The 23,590-nt window shown below is 37.5% G+C and overlaps 2 protein-coding genes across 2 annotated transcripts; both read right to left on the bottom strand.

Moving 5' to 3' along the window:
- Window positions 1-4,907: 4,907 nt before the first annotated feature.
- On the bottom strand, window positions 4,908-8,569 carry LOC139987307 (NAD kinase 2, mitochondrial). The gene is made up of 4 exons (XM_072003413.1): window positions 8,103-8,569; window positions 6,088-6,172; window positions 5,735-5,993; window positions 4,908-5,519 (listed from the first exon to the last, which is right to left on the bottom strand). The coding sequence occupies exons 1-4, from the start codon at window positions 8,462-8,464 to the stop codon at window positions 5,290-5,292; spliced, it is 936 nt and encodes a 311-aa protein (XP_071859514.1). The 5' UTR covers window positions 8,465-8,569; the 3' UTR covers window positions 4,908-5,289.
- Window positions 8,570-11,404: 2,835 nt separating this feature from the next.
- Window positions 11,405-23,196, bottom strand: LOC139987222 (uncharacterized). The gene is made up of 8 exons (XM_072003230.1): window positions 20,821-23,196; window positions 20,203-20,747; window positions 19,783-19,851; window positions 18,957-19,697; window positions 17,493-17,917; window positions 15,289-17,036; window positions 14,805-15,139; window positions 11,405-14,306 (listed from the first exon to the last, which is right to left on the bottom strand). The coding sequence occupies exons 2-7, from the start codon at window positions 20,721-20,723 to the stop codon at window positions 14,909-14,911; spliced, it is 3,735 nt and encodes a 1,244-aa protein (XP_071859331.1). The 5' UTR covers window positions 20,724-20,747; window positions 20,821-23,196; the 3' UTR covers window positions 11,405-14,306; window positions 14,805-14,908.
- Between the last annotated feature and the right edge of the window lie 394 nt (window positions 23,197-23,590).

The raw sequence follows: 23,590 nt of genomic DNA, 5'->3' as shown, positions 1-23,590 counted from the left end.
GACGAAGAAAGAAATAAAGGAAAAGAAGGGAACGAGATGGAAATCATAAAGAGGAAAACGAGAGGTGAATATTCTTGATCCTTTTCGGTAGTTCCGCGGTTCGTTCGCTCCGACGATTTGCCCTCAAAACTCATTGGTCGTGGCGAAAGGGAAATGAGCCTCGGCTCTCTTTCGTTTACCTCCATCGTTCGTCTTTTCGCCCACCCTCGTAACAGCTATCTTCCGAGACATTCGCGTTAATTCGCCGCCGTTGTACGATTCCTTGTACCAAGATTTGGGGTATAATTATCAGATCTACGAGGCTCCATAATATCTTTCGCGTATATTTATCAAGTATCACCGTAGATACATAGAGCTGGAAATTAGTAATAAACTTTAGAAAGGAATAAATTCTTGTACGCCGTCATAACAATCGTTAAATATTTAATCTATTCTGAAAAAAAATTTCGAAATATAAAATAATCAAAAATTCATCCATTATCGATGCAATATGAACGTAATCGATCTTGAACATTGCGCTCTCAAATTGAAATTATCAAATATTTACAAAATTTCCTTTACCCCTAGGAACCGAAAATCTTGTCGATATCGAAATAAAACTTTAACGATACGTACCTACAATTTTTATACCGTTATTAAATATTTTTATCGGATCACGTGTTACGAAAAGAACATTAAACACGGCTAAAGTATTGAGATTCATTTAGCTTTTGTTTCTTGGTAACATCGACGAGTCCAATTTCGTTTTACCGCCTTCCCCCACTCTCACGCGGTTACCGTAGCCATCAAATTTCCTTGCAAAGCCGAAACAGCGTTCACAGAAAGAAGCGGAACAAGAATGAATCAAATTACACAGGCACGCAGGTGGATTAAAACGCTAAAGAGGAAAGAATTTCCATTGGCCTGAAAAAATGACATTAGCGAAATCCCCGTCGGTCCTTTTCGTTTTCACCCTTCCCCCTCTTCCTTCTCTCGTCGCGATTCTTTGTTTCTACCAGTATACGCTCTTCCTTCTTTCGTTTCTCTATCCTCCTTCGTCATTCTCATTTCCCTTGGCCGTTTCGTTTCGGTGCGCTCGTTTTATTTTACCCGCCTCTTGTTCAATGATCCTCCAGTTCCCTTCCGACCTTTTCGAATTAACGTTTCACCACGAATCCGCAAATAAATTTCGCGAACCACTATTACCGGTCCGGTCAGGGGAAGGAAGTAAATCTCCGGATAAGAGAAACCGACCACCGTCGTGGTTATCATTGAAGAATTTATGTGATTTCGAATGTCCATTAACTAGTTTCGTATCGGTGGACAGTTAGCCGAGAATAGAAATTGAAATCAAGCCGCGAGTGAATCGACTGAATCGTTATAGATGAGTGTTCTCGAAATAGGATACATGAATCATCCTGATCGTATCCTGATCTTTAATTATTTCGAAGGGAACGTTCTCGATGGTGAAGCACTCGAGCTTTTCTGTTTGCTAAAAACAACGTTGAAATAGACGTTAAAGATAGTATTCGAATGTATTTGCACTCCGGAAAGATTTAAAGCTTGGAAATTTTAAAGACAGTCTTGAGGGTTCTAGAGTTTCCAATGCTCCAGATTCTCATTGTGAGCGGGGTCGAAGACTTGACGTTAGATTCAAGATTTCGATTGGGTGTAAGGTTTTCATCTGATTTTCAAATTCAATAGGCGACTCATGAATTTGATTGGAATTAAATATTCAGTTGAGTGCAAGGGTCTGATGAAACATAAAGAAATAGAAATACTTCGATTGAAATTAGATGAAATATATTAAATTAGATATAGAGATTCAGTCGAGTGGCATTTCAGAAAATTTTATATTCTGTCGTTCTTTAGATTTTGTAGCTCTTATGTTGCACATTATAAATTCGAGTAAATACCGTAAGCATTGTTATTTCGCTAATGAAAGTAAAATTTGTCTGTCAATTTATGTATTGCTTTAATATTTGTATTGCGTTAAGTAGGTTAATCTATCTTGTCACGCTAGAAATAGGATAATAACAGAGAAGGAAAGAGAACAGGGGAGAAGCAGAAAAGCTGGGTTCACGAGAAGAATAAGACGAAAAGTAAGAGAAGAGAAACGAAGAATTATAGAATTTAGTAGTAACCAAGGGTACAGTGCATTCAGGTCGAATGTTGGGGCGACGTACGCAAATAGAATGCGAAATGTCAATTACGCCGTTCGTACTGTGCTTTATTAAATTCCGTTTCAGTTATTAGAGTTTGCAGAAAGTTCTGGAAATGCTGGAGATACGATACTGTTTCGTTAATGCGATACAGGAACGTAGAAAGGACGATCAACGAATAGACTTTAAAACCATTTTCGTCCTCTCTTCAACAAACTTCCGATATTGTATTAGTCAGTGTTTCAATTCAATATGTATTGAAACCATAGGAAAATTGTGTTTTCAGTTTCTTGGTATCTCGTCTATTCCTCAAACTGCTTTAACACGTGTTAAAAATTTCGTTTACGATTTTTACCTTTCATCTTTTTGACGTCGATTTCACGTTTATTGCTTTTTATAAAATATTTTACCTATTAACTTGGTTGTTTTTCAATTTTGTGTTCAATATTGGAACAAATATGTCTACAATAATACAGTGCATCTTCTCTTAATCAGATCGTGTAATCGTTAATTTCAAAATAAATTTAATTTGATATTATGATAATATTTGATGAATAATTAATAATAAAAAATAATCATCGATCACTATTATCGACCAAATTAAGGGTCACTACAGAAATTGAACAAATTCCGAGAAAGGGGACGATCGATATACTTGAAGTTTCTGTAAAAGTATCAAATTTCGTTGTTCCAAAATTCCCAGTTCTGTTTCCTTTTAGTCGAACCTTTGTTGGGTTGGAAGCGTCTAAAACTTGTGCGAGCAGAAGACAGCGGCGTTCAATTACGAAGTACAAAGGCTTGGTCGATGTCGTCCGTTGTTCTTGGTCGGCCGTGCGTTTGTTTGTCTTCGATGAGTCCGTCTGGGGCGGATCTCCATTGTTCTTCACGGATTGGGTCTTTCGTAGGGATTAATGAGACTGGTTCTTGGTTTCTCAGACTTCCGATTGAGAACCTATTTTAATAAGTTGATGATTCTACTCCCGAATTTTTTTGAATTTATCCTAATTAATCTTCGTAAAGTTGGACACTTTCTAAATCCATTATTCGACTATCTATTATCGACTATTCTATGAAAACAAAATTATCCGAGATCACATGAACAATAATTTGTGTTTGCCTTCTACGAAGATTTTTCCAAGCAACTCTATTCAAATTACTATTCTGATGTTTTCTTGTTTTCATAAATAGAATAAAGAAATTCAGATATACAGTCAACCATAAAAGTCCTCGTACACCAGAAAGGCTATTTCTATTTAAATAAAGCATACGTAACACGATAGCATATTTACTTTCTAACATAGACATAAAGCAATAATAAAATAGCTTTTAGGCGTCTTGGCATAAAACGAACTACCTTTGCACTGAATTTTTGTGACATTTTAGTTTAATAGAAGTGGACTATAAAACATTCCTCTTTATAGAGTATACGAATATTTTTGACGATGAATTGGAACAATGAACTTTTGACTCAGGTATATTCAAACAAAGAGCGAAAAATATTCTTCAAGTCGCAAAATGATTATTGACGCAAGTTCAAGGATGACAATTTTCGGGCATCGTTTTAAATAACACTAAAGTTTCCGACGTATTCGGTTGGTACGCGTAAAGCCCGACCTTTACAGCCTTTCAACTTTTTTACAACGGCTGCTTTACGTGCTTGTCCCGAAAATGTCGGTAGTGGCTACTTTACTTAGGTATCCTGTGTCTCAAGCATTCACAATTTGCGCTCGAGGAGTACGAAAACAGTGCACATAGCCGAACGAGTATGTATATAGTAATATACATATAGGGTGTGTTGTTAACTGACAAATTTCATTTTCAGGCTTCCTAATTACAATTCGTTTAATACATTTGGTAAATTAAAACAATCTTCCGCCAGTTTGAAATAAACAGAAGTAAATGGAACGCCAACAGCGCGCAGCAAAGAATTTCTTATTTAAATAATTACGAAATCTGCTGCAATTAACCTTTGACAAAGTGTACTTACATTTTATTTTCATATCTTTTCATTTCTTTCATTTGTTTGATATACTTCCAGGTTTATTACTACTGTTTTATGACATCGTCTTCTTCCTTGTTCTCGAAATTGCCTGTGAAGTGTACTATTTTAGAGTTTGGAGCGGTGCCACGTATCTTTTTATTTCTATTATACCATTTCTTATCTCGTCGTTTTCATTTTATAACTTCAGTCTTTCTCTTAGAATTTTAAGCTTTCTCTCTTCCTTTTTTCCTTTTTTACTCTTGTATAATTTCATTTTTAATTATCACAGTTCCAGGCGTACTTTCATGTAAGAATACATTTCTGTGAAAGATCTTATCTTCAAAGACATGAGATAGGAGACACGAAGCAGAGTTAACTATATAATAAAGTGCTATTATTTCTGGTTAAGAAATCTAAACCAGGATTCGTGTATTTGACCAGAGCAGCAAGTAAACCATCTTGTATACCTTGCGGACTGTGTGAGTATCTTTGAATGTTTATTCGTACACAAACAGCAAGTATGAACACCTGATCTCGAAGGTCGGGGTGTCTGCGGTTCAGCCAAAACCGAAATTACGGGGTTAATGGAAGTCTGGACGTGGTTCGCCTCCTTGCAAGGAAACGGAAAACGGAGCTGGAAAGGTATTTCACTCTCCCTCTTGTTGTAGAAAAAGACCAGGCTGCCCTTTGCCGGTGAAATAACCGGCTCTTCCTATCTTTTGGCCTCAGACTACCTTCATTTTCGGAACAAATGCGCGCAATTACTTGCTACTTTGCCCTACGCCTTCGTCATTAGAGATAAATAAGAAATCGGACTGCATTAAAGCCGAAAGCGGAAGATCGTAAAAGGAAAAGCTCTCTTGCTTCGTTTGTCCATATGAAAGGAAAATCGTTATTTATTAGATAATTTTTATATGCAATTGCAAAAGTTAGATAAATTAAACGATAGCGAAATTTCGATATTCCGCATAAAATAAATTTTCATAAATGGAATAAGATTAAACAATAGAAAATAAAAATACGAAACGGGAAGTAGAAAAGAGAAATGCGAGAAGAAGTTTACTTTTAATTTGTTGATCAGACACTTATATTCCTGTGAAAAGTTCTACCACACAAGCTCGCTTCCCAGAGAAACTTGTTTTAATGCAGCTACATGATAACTGTACATCAAGTGAGCATGATGCTTCTCAACGAATACTCAGGTTTGATATCGAAAGTTGCGATAGTGCCGTCGTTGAAGGGCAAAGAAATGCTTCCGTCTATCACCAAGCCAGCGTCAAAGCCACAGGATTTCACAGTAAGCTTGTTGCACTTTTGTCTGTCCGGGCAACATTTCTGGTTCTTGCAACGTGTAGTATGATACATTTCGCGGATCATGTATACCATGTTCAAATCCTCTGAAAAAGCATCTGCACTAAAAACGTTTTCTCAGAGCAAGCAAATTCGAGACAAAAGGTTTTATTATTTTTTCCTCTACTTTGTCTTATCATTTCTTATATCATCAGATTTTACCAAAGTTATAATTGTAAATTCTTCATTCACTAGCCGAAACGTTATTACCTTAGCTATTATTTACTTGATCATAGTTACTGACGTTGAACAATTCAGTTACCTGGAGAATAGATGAGAGCTTGATGATATTTGTGGAGTAATTCGTTGGTTTCCTCGTTGCTTAATTTAATGCCGGTGGCTATTTCGACGATACATCGAACGGTTTCGGCCGATTGAATGTTAATAGATTTGTACCAGAATTGGGAGCCAGTACCTGTACAAACGCACATACCTGAACTTCGAACTTGATGCGGCTCTTGATTTTCAATTCTGATTTGTAAAGTTATTGGTCTGACTGCCAAAAATTCTCCTATGAATACCTAAATTTCACGTAAGAAATATCGACCATGAATTATCGAATATTCTTATAAATGTCGTATAGCGCAGGATTAAACGAAATTTCGTGCAACTAACTTCGTTCAATGCCAGCCAAGGTAAAGTCCTCTGCCGTGGTTGAAGTGAGTCCGCTATTTTCCTTTGTGCCGTTCGTGCAAGAGCTCTGAGAATTCAATTAACCTTAATTAAAGCGGTTAATGAGATTGATCAATGCTTGGTCGTGTTTTACATTCGTTTCTTCTTGCGTTTCTGCAGGAACGAAGGTGACGAAGGGAAGAACTTCTCGTCGAAGAATAAGAATACGTAAAAACGTATAAAGCGCTTGGTGCTCGGAGAAACGAGCTTATTTAGTTTTAATGGCATTAATGAAGGACGAGCGTGGAAGAGGACGAAGAAATTTTAATGAAGAGTAATGAAGAACGACGTTAATGATGAACTCTCGATGCATTTAGAATAACGAAACTCCAGCGATAGAGTAATTACATTAATATTAAACGTTTTCCTATAAATAGAAAATTCGATCAATATTAACGAATAATTGCTATTACATTAATTAATAAACTTTTGTTAAGCGTTACAATAGGTGAACTCGGTTGTAAAATATTCACAATATAATCGATAATTGCGTGTATACAATATAATATTTACGATAACAATTATTAATAACTGGATATAATTTCTCATCGACTTGTATTTTTTTTAGTAAATTTTTTTCCTCTATCATACACGAGCAAAGACTTGCGATCGATCTGTACAGATTTATAAATTTTACCTTTACGTTGAGCAACCTTTATAGTGAGTAAATTCGATTATCTAATATTCCTATAGGATAATTAAAGATATCAAAGTGACGATAGCAAATTGAATGCAATTTGTCTCGCATTTTTTTCCGATAAATTGTCCAAATAAATGGAAATCCACGATTCTGCTTTCTTCCATCCGTGTAAATTACGATTTCTCGTAAAATTCCTGTTATATACAATTAAAAAGTTACGTCTTCTTTGTATAACTCGTAACTACACGGTTATTGTAATTTACAAGTTCTAACTGCCGAAGTTCCGGCGTACAGGAGGTTATAACTTGAAACTACTCGGTAGAGAGGACCGGCCGTGAAATGAAGACGCATTACAGCCTTTATGAAAACGTAGAATCGGCGATACGTACGGCTTACTTAAAACTTAAGAGAATAGATTGCCCGGAGAAAGAACTCCGTTATGCGATTCCTTCAAGGAGAGAGTGAGAGAAAGGTAGCTTGTTGCGGGCATTTTATCGTTTTTACCAACGTAATTTAAGTCTAAGAACCACCGAAGGAACGCGTAAAGTTTAATCTGCAGAATGGGAGCCGAAACAAAGACTCGAAACATAGCGTACGTAACAAATTCACGAGAATAAGAAAATAAATATTCTGTTGCTCGCGTGTTATTCTCTGCCTACGTTTTGTTGCACACGTTTTATCAACTAATAATATTAGAGGAGTAATAATATTATGATGGAAGCTATGGCTTATAGATTTCTGTTGCATAATTTTAGTACTTCACGTGATTAGATGGCATTGGATGGCTTGCAATTTGTAAAATTGACGTGTAGAGCTGTACCTGATTTATTATCAAACATGTTACCGTGCCATATAGAAGAATTTATCGACGCTATTAATTTGCAACTGGTGATTTGTAAAACTTCACTAAAAGTAGATACTATATTACTTCAATTGCAATTCTGTTATAAAATGGACAGAGAAATTTATATCGTTTTCAACAACTCTAGAGTTTGTAAATTACAAATTGATAAAAAATGCGTTATGTGAATATCAAAACGCGGTCGTGGATTTCAAGATATGATAGAACGGAAATGACAGGAATATTATGAACATATAGGGCATAATGTAAGTGTGTATGAATTGACAGAAGATTAAAAGTACATCTTGTGAACGAAAGTGGGGAGGAAGGGAAGAAGAGGAATCGAGAGTCTCGAAAAAGAAAAATTTCCTGCAGCTACCGCATTGTAAAAGTAACGAATAAAAATGCACATATTGATTTCTGACAGGGTAGAACAAACGCGGATCAGAGAGAATAACTTCTCTATAATGTACCCACTCGGCTCTTTTCTCTCCTTGTGTACGGCTCTTCTCGTGTATATGAAAAGGTCGTCTGTAAAGTCCTTCTCCATTCATCACTGTTCGAATGCGACTCCGCATCAATAGCGTGTATTTTCCTGTATGAAGTCGCTCAAATATGCTTTCGATGTCCGTCGCGTATTTCGGAGGAAGCGTAAAAATGTTATTGTCGTTCGATCGGATGCTCGGATTGATGCCCAACACAGGTTTCACGTTGTCTGTAATTAATTTGGAGGATAGCAAAAACGTGCCATCTCCACCTATTGGAATCACCAAATCCGCCCAATTCATAAATTTCCATGCGTCTGCTATCCTGTGCAATGAAATATAAATAATATACATGTAACGAAAGTTCGAATATTATCGTAACAAATATTATCATAACAGTGATATTAATAGTATCATCGCAAAATTATTCTAAGCAAACAACGCGAGTTTAAAAGTAACATTCAATATTTAAAAAAAAAAAAAAGGTACACAAATATTAATTTCAAAATTTGGTAGAATTTCTTTCGATAAATAAGAATACTTTGCTGCAAATTTTTAAAATTATAAAAATCGTAAATTTCTTTTTATAGAAATTAATAGATAGTATAATAATTCGGAAATAATGTTTATCGTATCTGCTGAAGAAGAAAATTTAACGAATACGAGTGAAGTTAACGAATAAGAGTGAAGCATCGTTTCTTATAATATGACGAGCGATGAGACACGAAATGATAAATCTATTCGAACGGTTGTCAATGCGTTAATTACAGAGGTAATTAAGCTACTATCTGAAAATATAAAAGTGAGAAATCATAAAGTCATAAAGGGAAAGAAACGCGAACATTTCTGAAGCACCCGTTCCATTTTATCTTTCTTCTTTATATTTGTTGCATACAGGCGTAGCCGTTTCATCGGACATTAAACTTTATTACGTAATAATCTTTCGCGTTACCTTTTCGTAATAGAAAAATTGATGTCGAGCTTTTTTAGAATCGCTGCTAAATTTTGTTCGCAAGTAATCTGTTGTTGATGCTCGGCAAAAATTTCGTTCGGATCCTTTCCACGCTCTTGCAACATTGACAATATTTGATCTTCGTTCAGATTGGGATTCTGTGATCGCAGGAACTCCAACGAGGATAGTTTCGAAACGCAGAGGACTCTACGCGGTCGATAAGGCGTATTGTTTAAACAATTAAAGATTTTCATGATTAATAGCGAAATTGTTCTCGAATGGCAGAAACTTTGTCGATTTAGGTTAGATTATACGAAAAATATTGAAACCTTTGCGAACAACGCTCGGCGCAGTCACTTCAGATCAATACTAATTACACGGGAAAATTAGTTTGGTTTCGTTATGATATTAAATATTGAATCAAGAGATTGTTCCGTTGCCGTTGCTTTCAAACCAAATATCCAATGTATTGTGTAACATTTAAACACTGGCGAAGTTTCAACTTTATTTTAACGAATTATCGACGAGTTTATCCCGTTTATTGAGGGCTGGAAATTTCGTTTCGAGCACCTTTATAACTACATTATTACTTGATAAATCCTGGAGTAACCAGACACATTTACCCTTCTCGCTGATGGTTTATTTCGTTACCTAATTCAATTCTGTGAAATTGAGTGCTTCGTCCGATTTCTAAAAGCATGTCCGAATATTACGTTTAAATTACGAGTAACATTAGGAAATTATAAACGAAATTAAATTTACACATAACGAAGAAAAGTGACTTTGAAGAAGACAGTCATGTATAAAAATTAAATAATTAATATAGTTGCAACGAAAATGGTCAATCTGCATTTTACAGTATGAATTCATTTTATTTGACGAACATACGATATAGAATGCCAAATATTAAATTGAAAGCATGATTCCAAATAAATTAATTAAGTTAAAATATATTTATTTATATTTTCCCTCAATTTTTATTTATTATCAATTAAGGATAAATAATAATAATATCATACCGCTGAATTTGCCACATGATTTCAATCATCGATAAAAAAATTCGCTAATCGAAGAATTTCGCCAATCATCTTTTTTCGTCTAAGCTTCAAAATCTTTCGCCATAGTCCTTACAACCGTTCTCGGTTTTCAAACTCGTGTCCTCGTCTCAACTTTGCAAATCACATCGTCTCTCTGCGGTTTCGTAACGTTGCTTCAACTCGCCAACCGTAGAATATTCGGTACTGATGACGACGTTGCATCGAGGTATACGTGTTCTTCTCAGGATTACTCACGTGTCCTAAGTGATACTTGGCACTCAGGCGGTGGCAGAGGCCGCGTGTCTTGTACGCTGGCTTCTGGCAAACTTCGGGGCGAAGTTGCTTGAAATTTTCGTCTCAATGGACACTGACCATTAAAGCCACTTAAGGTACCAGGATCTTCTCTTAAGCTCGCTCGTACGGGGATGTTACGCCGGCCACGAAATATTCCTGAACAGCGCGCTGTCGAGATTTTAGCAGAGGGACGCTGAAGAGTTCTCGAGTTTCCTTGAAAGCCATCGTTTTATGAGCTTCGTGACATTTTTACCTCTTCCCTCATATTTCCGGATACGCAGTAACCGCTTGGATTCGCCGTTTTTCCCATCGACCTGACCGTGCGATAGTTTTTTCTCTTAGAAAATAACGGGAAAAAGGAGAAGAGAGGAAAAAAGAAGGGAGAAGAAACGAGTTTCCTTGGAGAAAAAATTATAGCGAGGTACAACGCGAGAAAATCGTACTCTCAGTGGCGCATCTTGTACACGGTTTTTGGTGGAGTCGAGGTGGTCTAGTCGAGTTTCCGGTAGCTGGAAGACAGAAGAAGCTCGCGGTAAACTTCGTTGAAGTTTTCGTCTCGAGTATAGCTGACCGCGAAAGCCATTTACGGTACCGGAATGTTCTCTTAAGACCCGTTGTCGCGAAATATCCGAGCGTTTTATATTTTACGAGCCGCAGACTGCTGTTGCAACTTTGCTGCACAACGTCCGCTGTGTTCGTGTATAATATTTCTTTCGCGGGATGTGTGCAATTTCTTCATTGAAGATATGTTATTACCGTTTTTATTTTTATTATTACTTCTATGTGTGTAATTATTGCTTTTATACCTATAGAACATTGTTTAAAAATTAAAAAATAAATAGAAGAAACAAATTTTGATGTACATAATAAGCAGTGCTAAAACTATTTTAGAGTTGTATATAATTCAAAGTAAAATTTTACTCCTTCTACAATATCTTCAAAACTCAGATGTACATTTTCTGTAGATGTATCATTTATTTGCAGTATTTTAAAACTAAAATGAAAGGAATATAGTCAAAATATTGAGAAAGTATATAAGAAAAATTGCATCGTGTTTAAACTGCTAAAGATAATGTACAGGGTAAAATTACTCTTTGCGACAGTAATTATAATTACTTCTTAGCACGGCCCGAATAAACACGTACCTTTTTTTTCCAAAGCAACAAAAATATCACATTTCCTCCCTAGTTTCCTAGCAATTTTCTAAATTTCATGCATATGCAGCGGTAGCGTTTAAAATGCCTTGTTAAAATTGGTACTGCGGGACACGATAATTGTATTTCCCTAGAATTTTTATTACACTCGGCGACATGACAACGAGCCACCCGACAGTAATTACACGTCGTACGCAGGTTTTAGCTTGAAGCGGATGCTCCGGCTCAGAATTTCTGGTACGTTGGCCGCCAACGAACTTTGCAACAAACTTTCACGTTCTTTCCTTCTCCTCGTAGTTGCTGACCACCAGGACCACTTATAATGTCGCGACATCCCTACGGTGAAGAAATTTGTTTAGCCGGAACTTTCAAGCTCGGTCCAAGGAACGCTTCAACTTCTAGTCCCTCCGTTCACGATTTTCAAAATTATTGCACGTTAGGTAAAACGTAACATGTCTTGTAAATCATTTTTTATTGTTGTTTTTTTAAATCATTTTTTATTATTGCTGGGATTCACTGGGCTATATTAACGTATTCACTGTGTCATCTAATTATGCTTTGTATTAGAGCGTACGTAATTAGTGGGTAATTAAAACCTGGTTCATTTTAGATTGTTGTTTAAAGTTACAGCGTGTTTTCACGTTGCTTTGTGAAGGTATCAAAACGATGTTCCAGTCTTGTACTATAAAAATTAACTTTCTTTAAAGAATGTTTACGCTGTGCATTTTTATAGTAAGAAAACAAAAATAGACGTTGCGAAAGAGATATTAAATGGATACGTATAACTATAGTTATTATATCTTACTACATGTATAGTTTCATTGTATACAGTTATGTGAAGAAATTTCTATAATATTATATTTGTATTATTATTGAAAAGCAAATAGTGTGATCTCGGTCGTCTTTACTTTTTTATTATTTTTTGCAACGTTATTATAAACAGCCGCTTCAGTGGTAACATCGTGAACATAAAAATTACGTTGTCGAATAATTACACTTTTGACCCAGCTTAAATACCATGTCAGCACCACGAGTTAAAAGAGTAACAATAACTAGCAGGAGTGTGACGGAATGTCTGATTTGTAGCTGTGTTGTGGCACATGTTCGCGTTCCAAATATTATATCCACTGTTGCACGGATAGTTCCTTCTACTAGTATTGTAAGCTTTGTCGACATTTAAGCAATATCGACCGCACGCATTGTTACAATTCGGAGAGTACCGCGCGCAAATCTCAAGCGATCCTCCAGTTATCGAGCACCCGTAGGTATTATTTATCCTGCGGAGCTGATGGCTTTTGGGGGTCCAACAGTCTGCTGTCGACCAATATTCGTTCGGATTTCTCCATCTGTTCGATGGAACGTGGCACCAACTATTGGCAAACGGTTCGCAAGAATTTATCTCAGTGGCAGTCGAACAAGTAAATCTTGGACCGTTTCTAAGTATTTCGCATTGCGTCATACAATGGCTGGCCGATGGGCGAACGTTAGCACAGTAGGACAGGTGGCCGCTTATTCTCGCGTTTGAAGAACAGCTTTCGTTCATTCGAGTACAAATCGCTCTGCGATTCTTTTCAATTCGCTGCTTCTCGAACCAGATAGACGAACAATTCGATGTTATCGTTTCTAATATATTCCTGCGTGGTTTCCGCGAATTCGTGTCGGTTTCTTTATCGACAGGAAGCGAATCCGCTGGGCCAACACAGATACTTCGTCTTTCACTCCGTTCTTTATTTTGTTTTTCATCGGTATTTGCCATTTCGAGAACTTTGTCATCTTCCTCGTCCGATTCCTGCACCGTCGATAAGCTCTTCTTACTTGCAAGCTCCTCTTGCAACATCGAAATCGTGGACGTCGTGACTATTTCTAGATCGTCGTCCTGTTCTTCCGATTTACAGGATACCATGTCTTCGGTTTTTGAACATTCGGCTATGGTTATGTTTGGACACGTTTCTTGACACATAGGACCGTCTAACTGCGTTCTGATCATGTCAATTGGTATACACGGAATCGTCGCTACTAGACGAAACAAACGAACATCTTCACCTTTGCCGTTCTTTTGGAACAATTGGTGGGATTGGTCTGAGGAGACTTCTCGCCGACAGCTTTCGGAAAAATCCAATTCTGTTACGTTCACGCCTTTGCATCTGTACGCGCGAAGTATCGCACATTGGTCCCCGTAATACTCCGGTACGATCGTTCCAGGTTGTGGTTCCGTTTCTTCGTCGGCTTGTAACGAGGACGGTAGATCCGTCATGGAATATATTTCCGTGGTTATTTGTATGTCATCGGTTTCGATACGTAATTCAGTAGAAGCGTCTTTAGTTCCACTTTTCATCTTGTAATTCGACCCTTGACTGTATTCTATTTCTGACTTTGGCAAGGATGCGTTTCCAGGTTCTTTTAATCTCTTTATCGAGCCATCTTCATTGTCAGTGGAATTGTGTTTGGACTTATAAATGATATTCGTAGCCATTATTATTGTATTTTATAGTAATTTTCTTTGTAAGAATCGTTTCTTTGTTATTCTTGTATCTTTGAAGGAGATAGATTATACCTGATATCTATCTTTCCTGTAATCTTTAAATGACATTTTTGTTCTGATACATGTTACGTTATTTGTAAGGATATTAATTTAAATACATTTTTTAAAGTTTGGCTAAGTAACCACTTTTTGGGGTCAAGCATCGTTCAAAATGAGAATTTGTACTGGTAGCTTCACGAAGATGTTCGGCATATCTCTTGATTATAAGCTTCGTTAACTGTAAACATGATGAGTTACACTTATGATTTATCATGTGTGTCGTATGTTCCAAGTTTTAAGGTTATAAAAAATTATGTCATTTATCCATATAGAACTTGAATATGTTTACAGTACTGTTCCATCTACGTAATGAATACAGGAATTAATTATAGCTCTTTATTGTTGCACTATCCCTGATACTTTTCTCATCTTATACAGGTAGCTTAATATTATGCTTGAATTATTTCAAGATCAACGATAGGATACAGATAATAGTAAGATATAATACTTTTAGAATCACAAATATAAATATAAATATAATAGAAAAAAAATTTTGTATGTTATCAAAACGTTTTACAATTAGATAAGGAATTATCGACTAATATTTACAAGTTTCAACAAATTATTCAATTTAAATATCCAGAAACAATATCCCGTCAAACCGATCCTCTCATAATCTTATTCTACACTTTCACAACACAATAACTACATATATATATATCAAAAGACTTCTTACCACTGATTGAATCATCGCTTCTTCTTTCCGCAAGGTCCGCACACATGATTCGTCCCTAAAAACCCGAAAGCCTTTAGTCGAGTCAACCATACTTTGTATAACATCTATATTTCATTAGATAAATTTGTAGACACGGCACCGTTGTTCGTGCTATTTCCATTCTCTGTTTCAGTCCTATCATAAGCCGCGTGGCTGGCGGACGCGTACGTCGATGAATCGTACGTACCCCTTGTCAAGGTTCGACGGTACACGGATGGACTAACGGTAACTCGTCTCATTCGTCTCTGATGGTCGTAGTTGTCACACCTCGGAGACTGTCTTTCAGCGGCCGCCACCTGTATAGAATATTCAATTTCATCGTTCCGTTTTGTCTGACCATTAATTTCCACCCCTGCCTCCGGCGTAACCACGTTCAATGAATATTCAGCGGAATTTATCCGTTGATTGGTTACGACGGAAGCAAGACGCAAGCCTGTACTCGTACTTCGCTATCGTTCGATCCTGACGATTGTTGATCATCCTCGCCATTTCCATCCAGGTTCGAGTGCAATTTAATACTCATCAGTACTTGCCGCTTTTTGTTGCCTACTTGAAACTCGGACAAGATCTGCGTCAGAATCGTGTTCGACGTTTGCATCTGCACGCTCACGTACATTTTCTTCCCGTTAAAATCTCTCGAGAACTCGATCGGTGCTCCACGATTGTCGACATCGGTCACCTCGTCGACTATTGGCGCTACAATCAATTCTTCTTCAGGTTTCTTTGGCGTGTCTGTGGAAATTTCTGCTTCGTCCATGGCAGTTTCGTTTATCGTAGATTCATCTGGTATGGGAACTTGGGCTGTTTCAGTGGGCGTTACGTTAGAAGTTTCTAATACTTCAGAGATTAATTTCCTCGCGGGTGCTTCTTCTGTAGATGATTCTGCTGTGGTTGTTTCAATCGCAGGTGTGTCTGTACGTGCTGTTTCGCTGTCTGTAGGACCATCGGTTGGATCTGCGGTCGTTTCACCTTCGTCTATAAATGGCGTTTCTATAGATGAATCAACCACAGGTACATTTTCTTTCACAGGTTCTTCAATAGTTGGTTCTACAGTTGCATCAGATGTGTTCATAGTTGCATCAGATGTGTTCACAGTTGCATCAGATGTGTTCACAGTTGCATCAGATGTGTTCACAGCTGCATCAGGTACGTCCACAGTTGCATCAGCATCCACAGTTGTATCAGGTACGTCCACAGTTGTATCAGGTACATCCACAGTTGCATCAGGTGCGTCCATAGTTACATCAGTTGCAGGAGGACTTTCTTCTCCGATTTGGGAAATTTTGGATGGTGGTTTATCTGGACGTACCATTCCTTTCTTCGGGATGCACGAACAAAGATCTGCTACCGGACCAGTCACCTCCGGAACAGTTGAACATATTATACGCACATCCCTGATCAACGTACATTGGACACCTTTTCCGATCACCGTGGATCTTGAAAACATTTTCTCTTGCTTTACCACCTCTTTTTGTATATCTTTCTTTGGAGTCGATACTCCCGTTCTAGAATTGATTTCCGGTCTCCCAGGCGTCAATGGTTGTCTTAGATTCAGAGACGCGGGTATCTGTTTTGACGTCACAGGGTTCAACGAAAGTTTCCTTTTTGACGAAGTAACTGATTTTTTCGGTGTTTTCAGGTTTTCTTTAGAAGAAGAGTGCAATGTGGATTCTGTTTCTTGAATCCTAGGACACTCTTTTCTTTGAGGAGGCGCCCTTCTTTCATCTGCATACGGTTCTAATCGGTTCGCGGTTCTTACTCTCTTGTGATACTCTATAGTTTCTGTGATGTAAGGAGCAGTCGTAGGATCGAGTACCGCGCGAATGGAATTCGCTTGAACGCTCACGTCTAGTTGTATGTTAGTCCTATCCGTTTGTTGGTCTTGAGGAATAAATTGACTCGCTGCTTGATTTTGTTGCTTAGTTACTTGACTTCTCGTATTGGTATTTTCGCGATTATACACGCCCGATGGTTCACCGCGCTTGTTCAGAGCCGTCTGTTTTTTCTTTTGATTGGAAGTATCGCCACCACCCTTTTTGCGAACGCTACCCTGTTTGAGGCATGGTATTTCTTTAGGGGCTGCTTCGTTAGGAGAATATACGTTTGTGTGAACGTTTCTGCTAAGGTTAAAATAGCACTCCCTCTCTGATTGAATCTGTTCTTGCGTGTCGCAGTTAGGTTTCCAATAATCATCTGAAGACAGGTGTTGAAATTTAGATGGAAATATAACTGGAATTAATCAGAGACTTTGTGTAGAAAATGATGGAATAAATGTAGAAATACGAAATATTCGGATTTATAGAAGGAACTATTTATTTCGTGTTATAGTTACAAAATAGTTTGTCATATATTATTAGTATTCCATCGCATTAGATTCGTGTTAGGAGAATTTAACCCTCACACTGCATCCCTGGGCGATTCACGTCCGTGTCATTTCTTCCTTTTCTTGGAACTGCAACGAGCGGTTACAGATTCCGTTTTACGTGTACCCTAAAAAAAATTTGCCAGCTATGGAGACTGCGGAGTGTCAAATTCATACATAAAATATGAAAAAATAATTGATCGTATAATTAACAGAAATTCGACACGAGACGTTCTAGTACATGCAGTGTGAGGGTAATGGAAAAATATTTTAAGGGAGAGACGTACTTTGACACATAGGTGTTTGACATTCAGGCAATCCAGCGATGCTGTCGCAACAGACGTTTCCACAGCAATGCATATCGCAGTTGTTTGATTCCCGTCCTACTATTCCTTGCCAACATGTCCCTTCGTACATGCATTCGTTGTACATTTCCGATTGATTGCATTGGTTGGCGCATGTATTTTCTTCGCAATTTTTCATGCATGTTCCACACGTAGAACGATCCTTCGTGCTCTTCTTCGAACGTTTCAATTTCGAAGATTGTTTCACAATCTGGCCGACACTCGTCGTCACCATTTTGACGAAACATTTATACGTCTCCTGTACCTGTTTTCGGATATCGTCCAATAACGAACGTTCGTCTGTTTCGCATTGCTGACTACAACCAGTTGTCTTTCTCTTGATGTATATGTCACTTTCCGTTTGCGCTCTAGAAAATGATTAGAAAATTATTTAAATGCATTACACTATAAGTATTACAAAGTAAGTACTGTAAGTAATGGTTGAATATATCCAAATATTTCTGCAGAACAAGTACTCTTCTATCGCGTTTCGATTTGTCCAAATTGGAATCACAGTCTATTTGATTTTAGTCAAAAATCAATAGAATCAAGAATTTTAGACTATCACAGTTTAAGTATTTTGATTGTAAACAATACTGAATAATAATATATCTCAACATTTCGATAATCAATTGATAATTTAATTTCCATGGAATCTAGTTACGGTTAATAAGTATTTTGACTGTAAACAATACTGAATAATAATATATCTCAACATTTCGATAATCAATTGATAATTTAATTTCCATGGAATCTAGTTACGGTTAATAATTAGACGTGATTTACACTTCAAATCCTCGAATTATTACAAGTGAAGGGGTTACTGCAGGAGGAAGATCCAACATATAATATAAATTTATAGTTAACTACTAATCGTAATAACAAGCTTTTACGCTATTCAATAAATAAATAAATAATAAATGCAACGTAAATATCAAAGTTTCTTCGTTATCGTTGTAAAGGCTTTAATTACAGTGAAAAATTATGTTTTTCTACGTTGTTGCAAACTGTTAGAATAATCCTACGTATTCTATATGTTGAGGTTATTAGATGTATGTGAACAAAGGAACGCGTGGATAAATTGTAAGGTAGAAAATATATTTTAAATACTGAAGTGTAAATACAAGTCGGAATATAATTGAGCTGGTTCAGATCCGCACGCTAGCAGTGTTACCCTATGACTGAAAACCCTGAAGCCATCGTCGCCTGTCTACAGTTTATGATCTGCCTTCGACGCAGTCTTTTGTCTATACGCTGTCGATGGCTTCAGTGCTCGAGAAAACTCAAAGACCAGATGTAGAGCTTTCTTAGAAGTGATGACCACTTCAACACTATGTAATCCTAGTATAAATTCTACTTTAGTAAGTTGCATCAATATTATACAATCTGAAACACGAACAAACTCACTTGCAATCACGTAGATCCTGAAAACTCACGTTTGCCTGCACGATGCCTATCATCTCAGGGCTGAACGGTTCCTCGGGCATCTGTTCGATCGTGTAGTCATCAAGATACATGCTCATGCTCGCGATTCTATCCGAACAGGTGCGTTCCACGGCACCTGGCCGACCTTTACAACTGGAACTGCACTTCGGCTCGCTCTTCTTCGATTTACTACGACACCTCAACAAGTCGGACTTGTTCCTTTTTACGGCGCTGTATTCTTTCCTCGGAGCGTCGTCTTTCAATAATTTCATCGAGTCGTCGCATTGAAACGCTTGAGCGGAAGTCAGGTTGCTCACGTTTGCCACGCTTTCGCCGATTTCCACGAACAAACTCGCTTTGGACGGTGTGCATTTTCTCGAACAGAACGAACAGGAAGAATGATCAGTTCTCGCGCAATTTTCAGCTCCTGCGAAATGGACGCGCTGCAGACACTGTTTGCTGGACGTGTGACAATCGTCGGGAGAGAAATCGCATTTTGGCTCATTCTCTTCGTAAACTACGCAAGGTTGTTGAGAATTCACATCGAGAGAGCAGCAACAATCGTCGAAGCACTCGTTTTTAGAAGAGAAATCGGTGTTCTGCCACTTTTTACACGAGCCACAGTCGTCGTCCTGTCTTTTCACAGCGTAGGGTTCGCAGTTCCCGCAACAGTTCTCAAAGGTGCAACGGTAGTTCTGAGGGCTTCCAGCAATTTGTTTGCTCCTAGGTTTAATTGGAAGCGAACTTTTTCTATTGGGAATAAACTTTTTCTTGGTTTTAGGTTGTCAGATACTCGCTTTGTTCTTACTTTTTACCGGCTTTTGGTTTGCTCCTGGAAAAGAATCTTCTTCGTTTCTGATCCGATCTTTGATTGGTGCTGTAATACAGTACATGTTTCTTCGTTTGAAGTATTTGAGTACAATCTTAGTACAGTATTATGAAGATTTTGTATGTCAAAAGAAGTGAAACGCGTAAAAAAGCTTTCCTGTTGTATCGTCGATTTCTGTCATTTTAGAATGTTCGGATATATAAACAAAGTTAAAAACACAAATATGAAAATAATTGTAGCTACATTAACAATCATACGAACAATTTAAATAATACTCGTAGATAAATTAATTAGAAAGAATAGAAAAAAAATTGCTGCATCTTATGCCATATATCGCAGAAAAATATTACTCCACATTATCTCATTGTCATAATTACCACGCTAAAATAATGTACTCACTTGTTATAGCAGTGTTTAAAAGAAACATTGTACACCGGCTTTTCCATTCCAACATTTTCACACGTTGGCTGCCGCGAGACAACGCTGATGTTTATTCCGCTTTTGCAGTTCCTGTACGCATCATTAGCTCCATTTGCATCGTATTCAATCACGGTGTTCCCATAATTATCATAAGACAGATTTGGATTTCCGTGTTGCCAAATATTTTCACCCGTGAAATTGCTCGTGTTTCTATCGGAACAGCTTCCCTGGTAGCTCGAATCTTTTCTATGTTCGTACATTTCCGCGTAATTTTCTCTCTGCTGGTTCCCCTTTCGATATTGCTGATTTCGGTGGAAATCCCGTTCGCCACCGTTTTTCACCGACTCGTTCGATCTTATCGGGCCGGTTCCTTGCTTCCTTTTCTTCTCGTTTGTCAGCTGCTGAATTTTTTCGATGTCGTTGTCGTCGAATGTGCCCTGCCGCGATTCTTCCGATCGATTTCGTTGTTCGTCGGCGTAAACGTTCCCGTTGAAATCCATCAAGCGACTGCCCCGCGTTGAAATCTACCGGCATGCAGCACGTTTATTTCGAGCGGGTGTGCGATTACCGAACGGCTGGACGATCATAGTGTATTACCGGTATTATTGACGCAGGCCAAAGGGCACGTACAAATGGCCGGTAATCTCTGAAATAAATTAATCACGGTCGATCGAGATCACAGACTGGAGAATGCTTGTGGTGGATAGGCTAAGGGTGGTTCGCTTTTTAGCGCATTATTATCAATCTGCGACGGTCACGCTGCTTTGCCACGTTCACTCTATGGGTTCATTGTGTCCGGTAAAATGCGTAATGCGCTCTCTGCAAACGTTTATGTGCGTTTAACGTCAGACATGATGAAATATACGTATAAGGTAGATATCTGATTATTAAGCGAGTTGTTTGTCACTGTCTACGGTACGAGTTATTTTTACACATAGCGAGCTGAAAATCATAACGGTGTTAGTCAAGATTTTGTGGATTTGTATTTAGTAAGGTTAAAAACATCGTATCTTTAATTTCATAATCGATTAAGCTATAATTTTATTCTTTGTCAACGGTACGTTTTCGTGATCTAAATAGAAAAATATGATCTATTATTTACGATAATAAACATAGGATACTATTTCATGAAGACTAGCAGTAGACGAGCAATAACCATTATGATTCTCAATCTACGATGGAATTATTTTATTATATAGTTTGGTACTTAAATCTCTCACAACAGGTGTCATATATTGTCTCATTTTTAAAATATATCTGCACTATCAAATTCCTTAAAACGTGTGCATTCATTTATTTGTATAACTATCTATTCCGAAATTATAACAATTAAAATATACCTATATATTTCAGCAATTTAATGGTACAAATATATTTAAAAGACAAGAAGATGGCACAGATATTTTAGATTGTATAAACCGTCCAGACAGAATCTTAGAATTTTCTTTGGAACAACTTTGAACGTACGTTAATTATCAAAGAAATAATAACATGTTTCGTCAAAAAGTCTCTGACATAAACTCAATCCGAATGCTTTTTCAACCACGCGTTTCTCACACTCCATTTAACTCGCTTAACTCATGCAAATAGTTCGTTCCCCAGAAAAATACATTTCCAAATGCTGAGTATCAAACTATAGCTGTAATAAAATTTTACACGAATGTTCACGATCCTCTGTGTGTACGACGGCGATGTAGGGAACGAATGTCCACGTGGTCCAGTAATACCAAAAGTTCGCGACGATGCGATGGTCCAGTTAGTCACATTGTCGAAGCAGCGAAAGGTAACGTTTACTTTGGAACTTGTACAATTTGGAATTTTCCGGGGTTAGTTGTCATTGCCGAATCGAGGGAGGCCGAAGGTTTGGTTATGAGAGATCGAGAAACATTCGCGACTGTTATCGTGAGGCGCAGTTATCGCACGATGTATTTTTACGCTCGCGAGCGCGCGCGCGTGCGTGCGTTCCCGCGTCGCAGAATATTCAGAGGACACCGAAAACAAACGTGGCACACGACTAAAAATATATTCCATATTTTTATAGCATGTTCAATAAATATTTTGAATGTCTATCCATCCGCAAGCTTAAAAGAAGAATTCTATGAATATTTGTCAAATATTGCGAACATCATGGCCCCGATATATGTATCGCGTGTTCACGATGAACGCGGAAGCGTGATATGAATACGTTATATTCGGTGCATCGAAAAACGCTCGAATTACCATGGAAATTACCGTCTGTACGAATGTAATTAATGCCTGTGCGTATTTTGCCACCGATATGTAATGATAAATATGGCGCGCATAACGCGACACTGCGCTTTCACGAAACTGCGATTCTGTTTAGAAAACACGGTAGAAAATGAAGGATAGAGGTGGGAATGATACCTTTCAATGGCCAATACACGAAAGTTCTATGCCACAATATTTTTAACATTGGTTCGAATAAAACTGATGATAACTTTTTATAATTTCTATATCTTCGAACTGAGGAATTTCAATTCATAAAATTTGTTATTTGTTGTATTAAAAATTCAAATTGCAAAAAATTTGAACAACGTTTCCGTTTTCGATTATTTTTCGATATTTCTTATTTCAAGTATATTTTCTTTTAATAATCAGGAAGAGTATGAGTGAAGCAATGAAATTTAAGTTAAATGCCCCTGACTTGAATTCCGGTCTTGATTAATTTCTAATTAAACTGTAGTTAAATGAGACAGATTTTGAAAGATCGATGAAAAGCACGCGGCGAATAATCTTCTGAGAAAACATCATGGAAAATGCAACAGGCAAGAAACCGCTCGTGACTCCTGAAACGCAAGTTGGTTTCCTCGAGTACACCATCCTCGTGGTTTTCCGCGTACATTACGCGTTCTCGTATTTCCTTCAATAGACACAGCTATTACATGATAGAACGTACACCAATTGAACAATATATATCCTCAAAGCTATAAATTTATCCAATGAGAAATATAAATATATCTACGCTTCTGTCCCCGGTATTAATGCAAACATGTATTCATTACGCACTTCATTTGACGTTTTACATCAATGAAAAGGACAATGATTCGCCGACATAATTATTTCAGTAAGACAAACACATTAATACAGACACGTGTATAATACAATTAGCTCGATAAATTCCATTTTTAACAATTTCAATAACGTCTATAAATTAAGACAAAAGCCACGTCTTAATTGTCAACTTACCTTTTACAGTTTTATACGTTTCACATTTTAATCAAAATATACACCTTCATTGTAAGTAAAGTATATATCTTGCACCAGCGCGGATACCATTCTAAAGAGACCATTGCCGTTTCTTTAATCGCGTAGAACGCGTGGTTTCTTTTTCCCCATTGTATCCGTG

Source organism: Bombus fervidus, chromosome 1 (genome assembly GCF_041682495.2).
Source record: "Bombus fervidus isolate BK054 chromosome 1, iyBomFerv1, whole genome shotgun sequence".
Lineage (NCBI taxonomy): Eukaryota > Metazoa > Arthropoda > Insecta > Hymenoptera > Apidae > Bombus > Bombus fervidus.
Note: the sequence above shows the minus strand (reverse complement) of the source record. Positions and strands in the feature narration are given on the sequence as shown.

What these genes read in the sequence shown, in the direction of transcription:
- LOC139987307 (XM_072003413.1), bottom strand. Translation starts at nt 8,464, where the DNA reads ATGTATATTATTTATATTTCATTGCACAGGATAGCAGACGCATGGAAA. An exon ending in CAAGGAGAGAAAAGAGCCGA is followed by an intron (nt 6,173 to 8,102) that starts GTGGGTACATTA and finishes TTGAATTCTCAG; the next exon opens with AGCTCTTGCACGAACGGCAC. An exon ending in AGCTCTCATCTATTCTCCAG is followed by an intron (nt 5,520 to 5,734) that starts GTAACTGAATTG and finishes ATGCTTTTTCAG; the next exon opens with AGGATTTGAACATGGTATAC.
- LOC139987222 (XM_072003230.1), bottom strand. Translation starts at nt 20,723, where the DNA reads ATGGATTTCAACGGGAACGTTTACGCCGACGAACAACGAAATCGATCG. An exon ending in CAGGATCTACGTGATTGCAA is followed by an intron (nt 17,918 to 18,956) that starts GTGAGTTTGTTC and finishes ATCATTTTCTAG; the next exon opens with AGCGCAAACGGAAAGTGACA. An exon ending in CAGGATCGAACGATAGCGAA is followed by an intron (nt 15,140 to 15,288) that starts GTACGAGTACAG and finishes TATTCTATACAG; the next exon opens with GTGGCGGCCGCTGAAAGACA.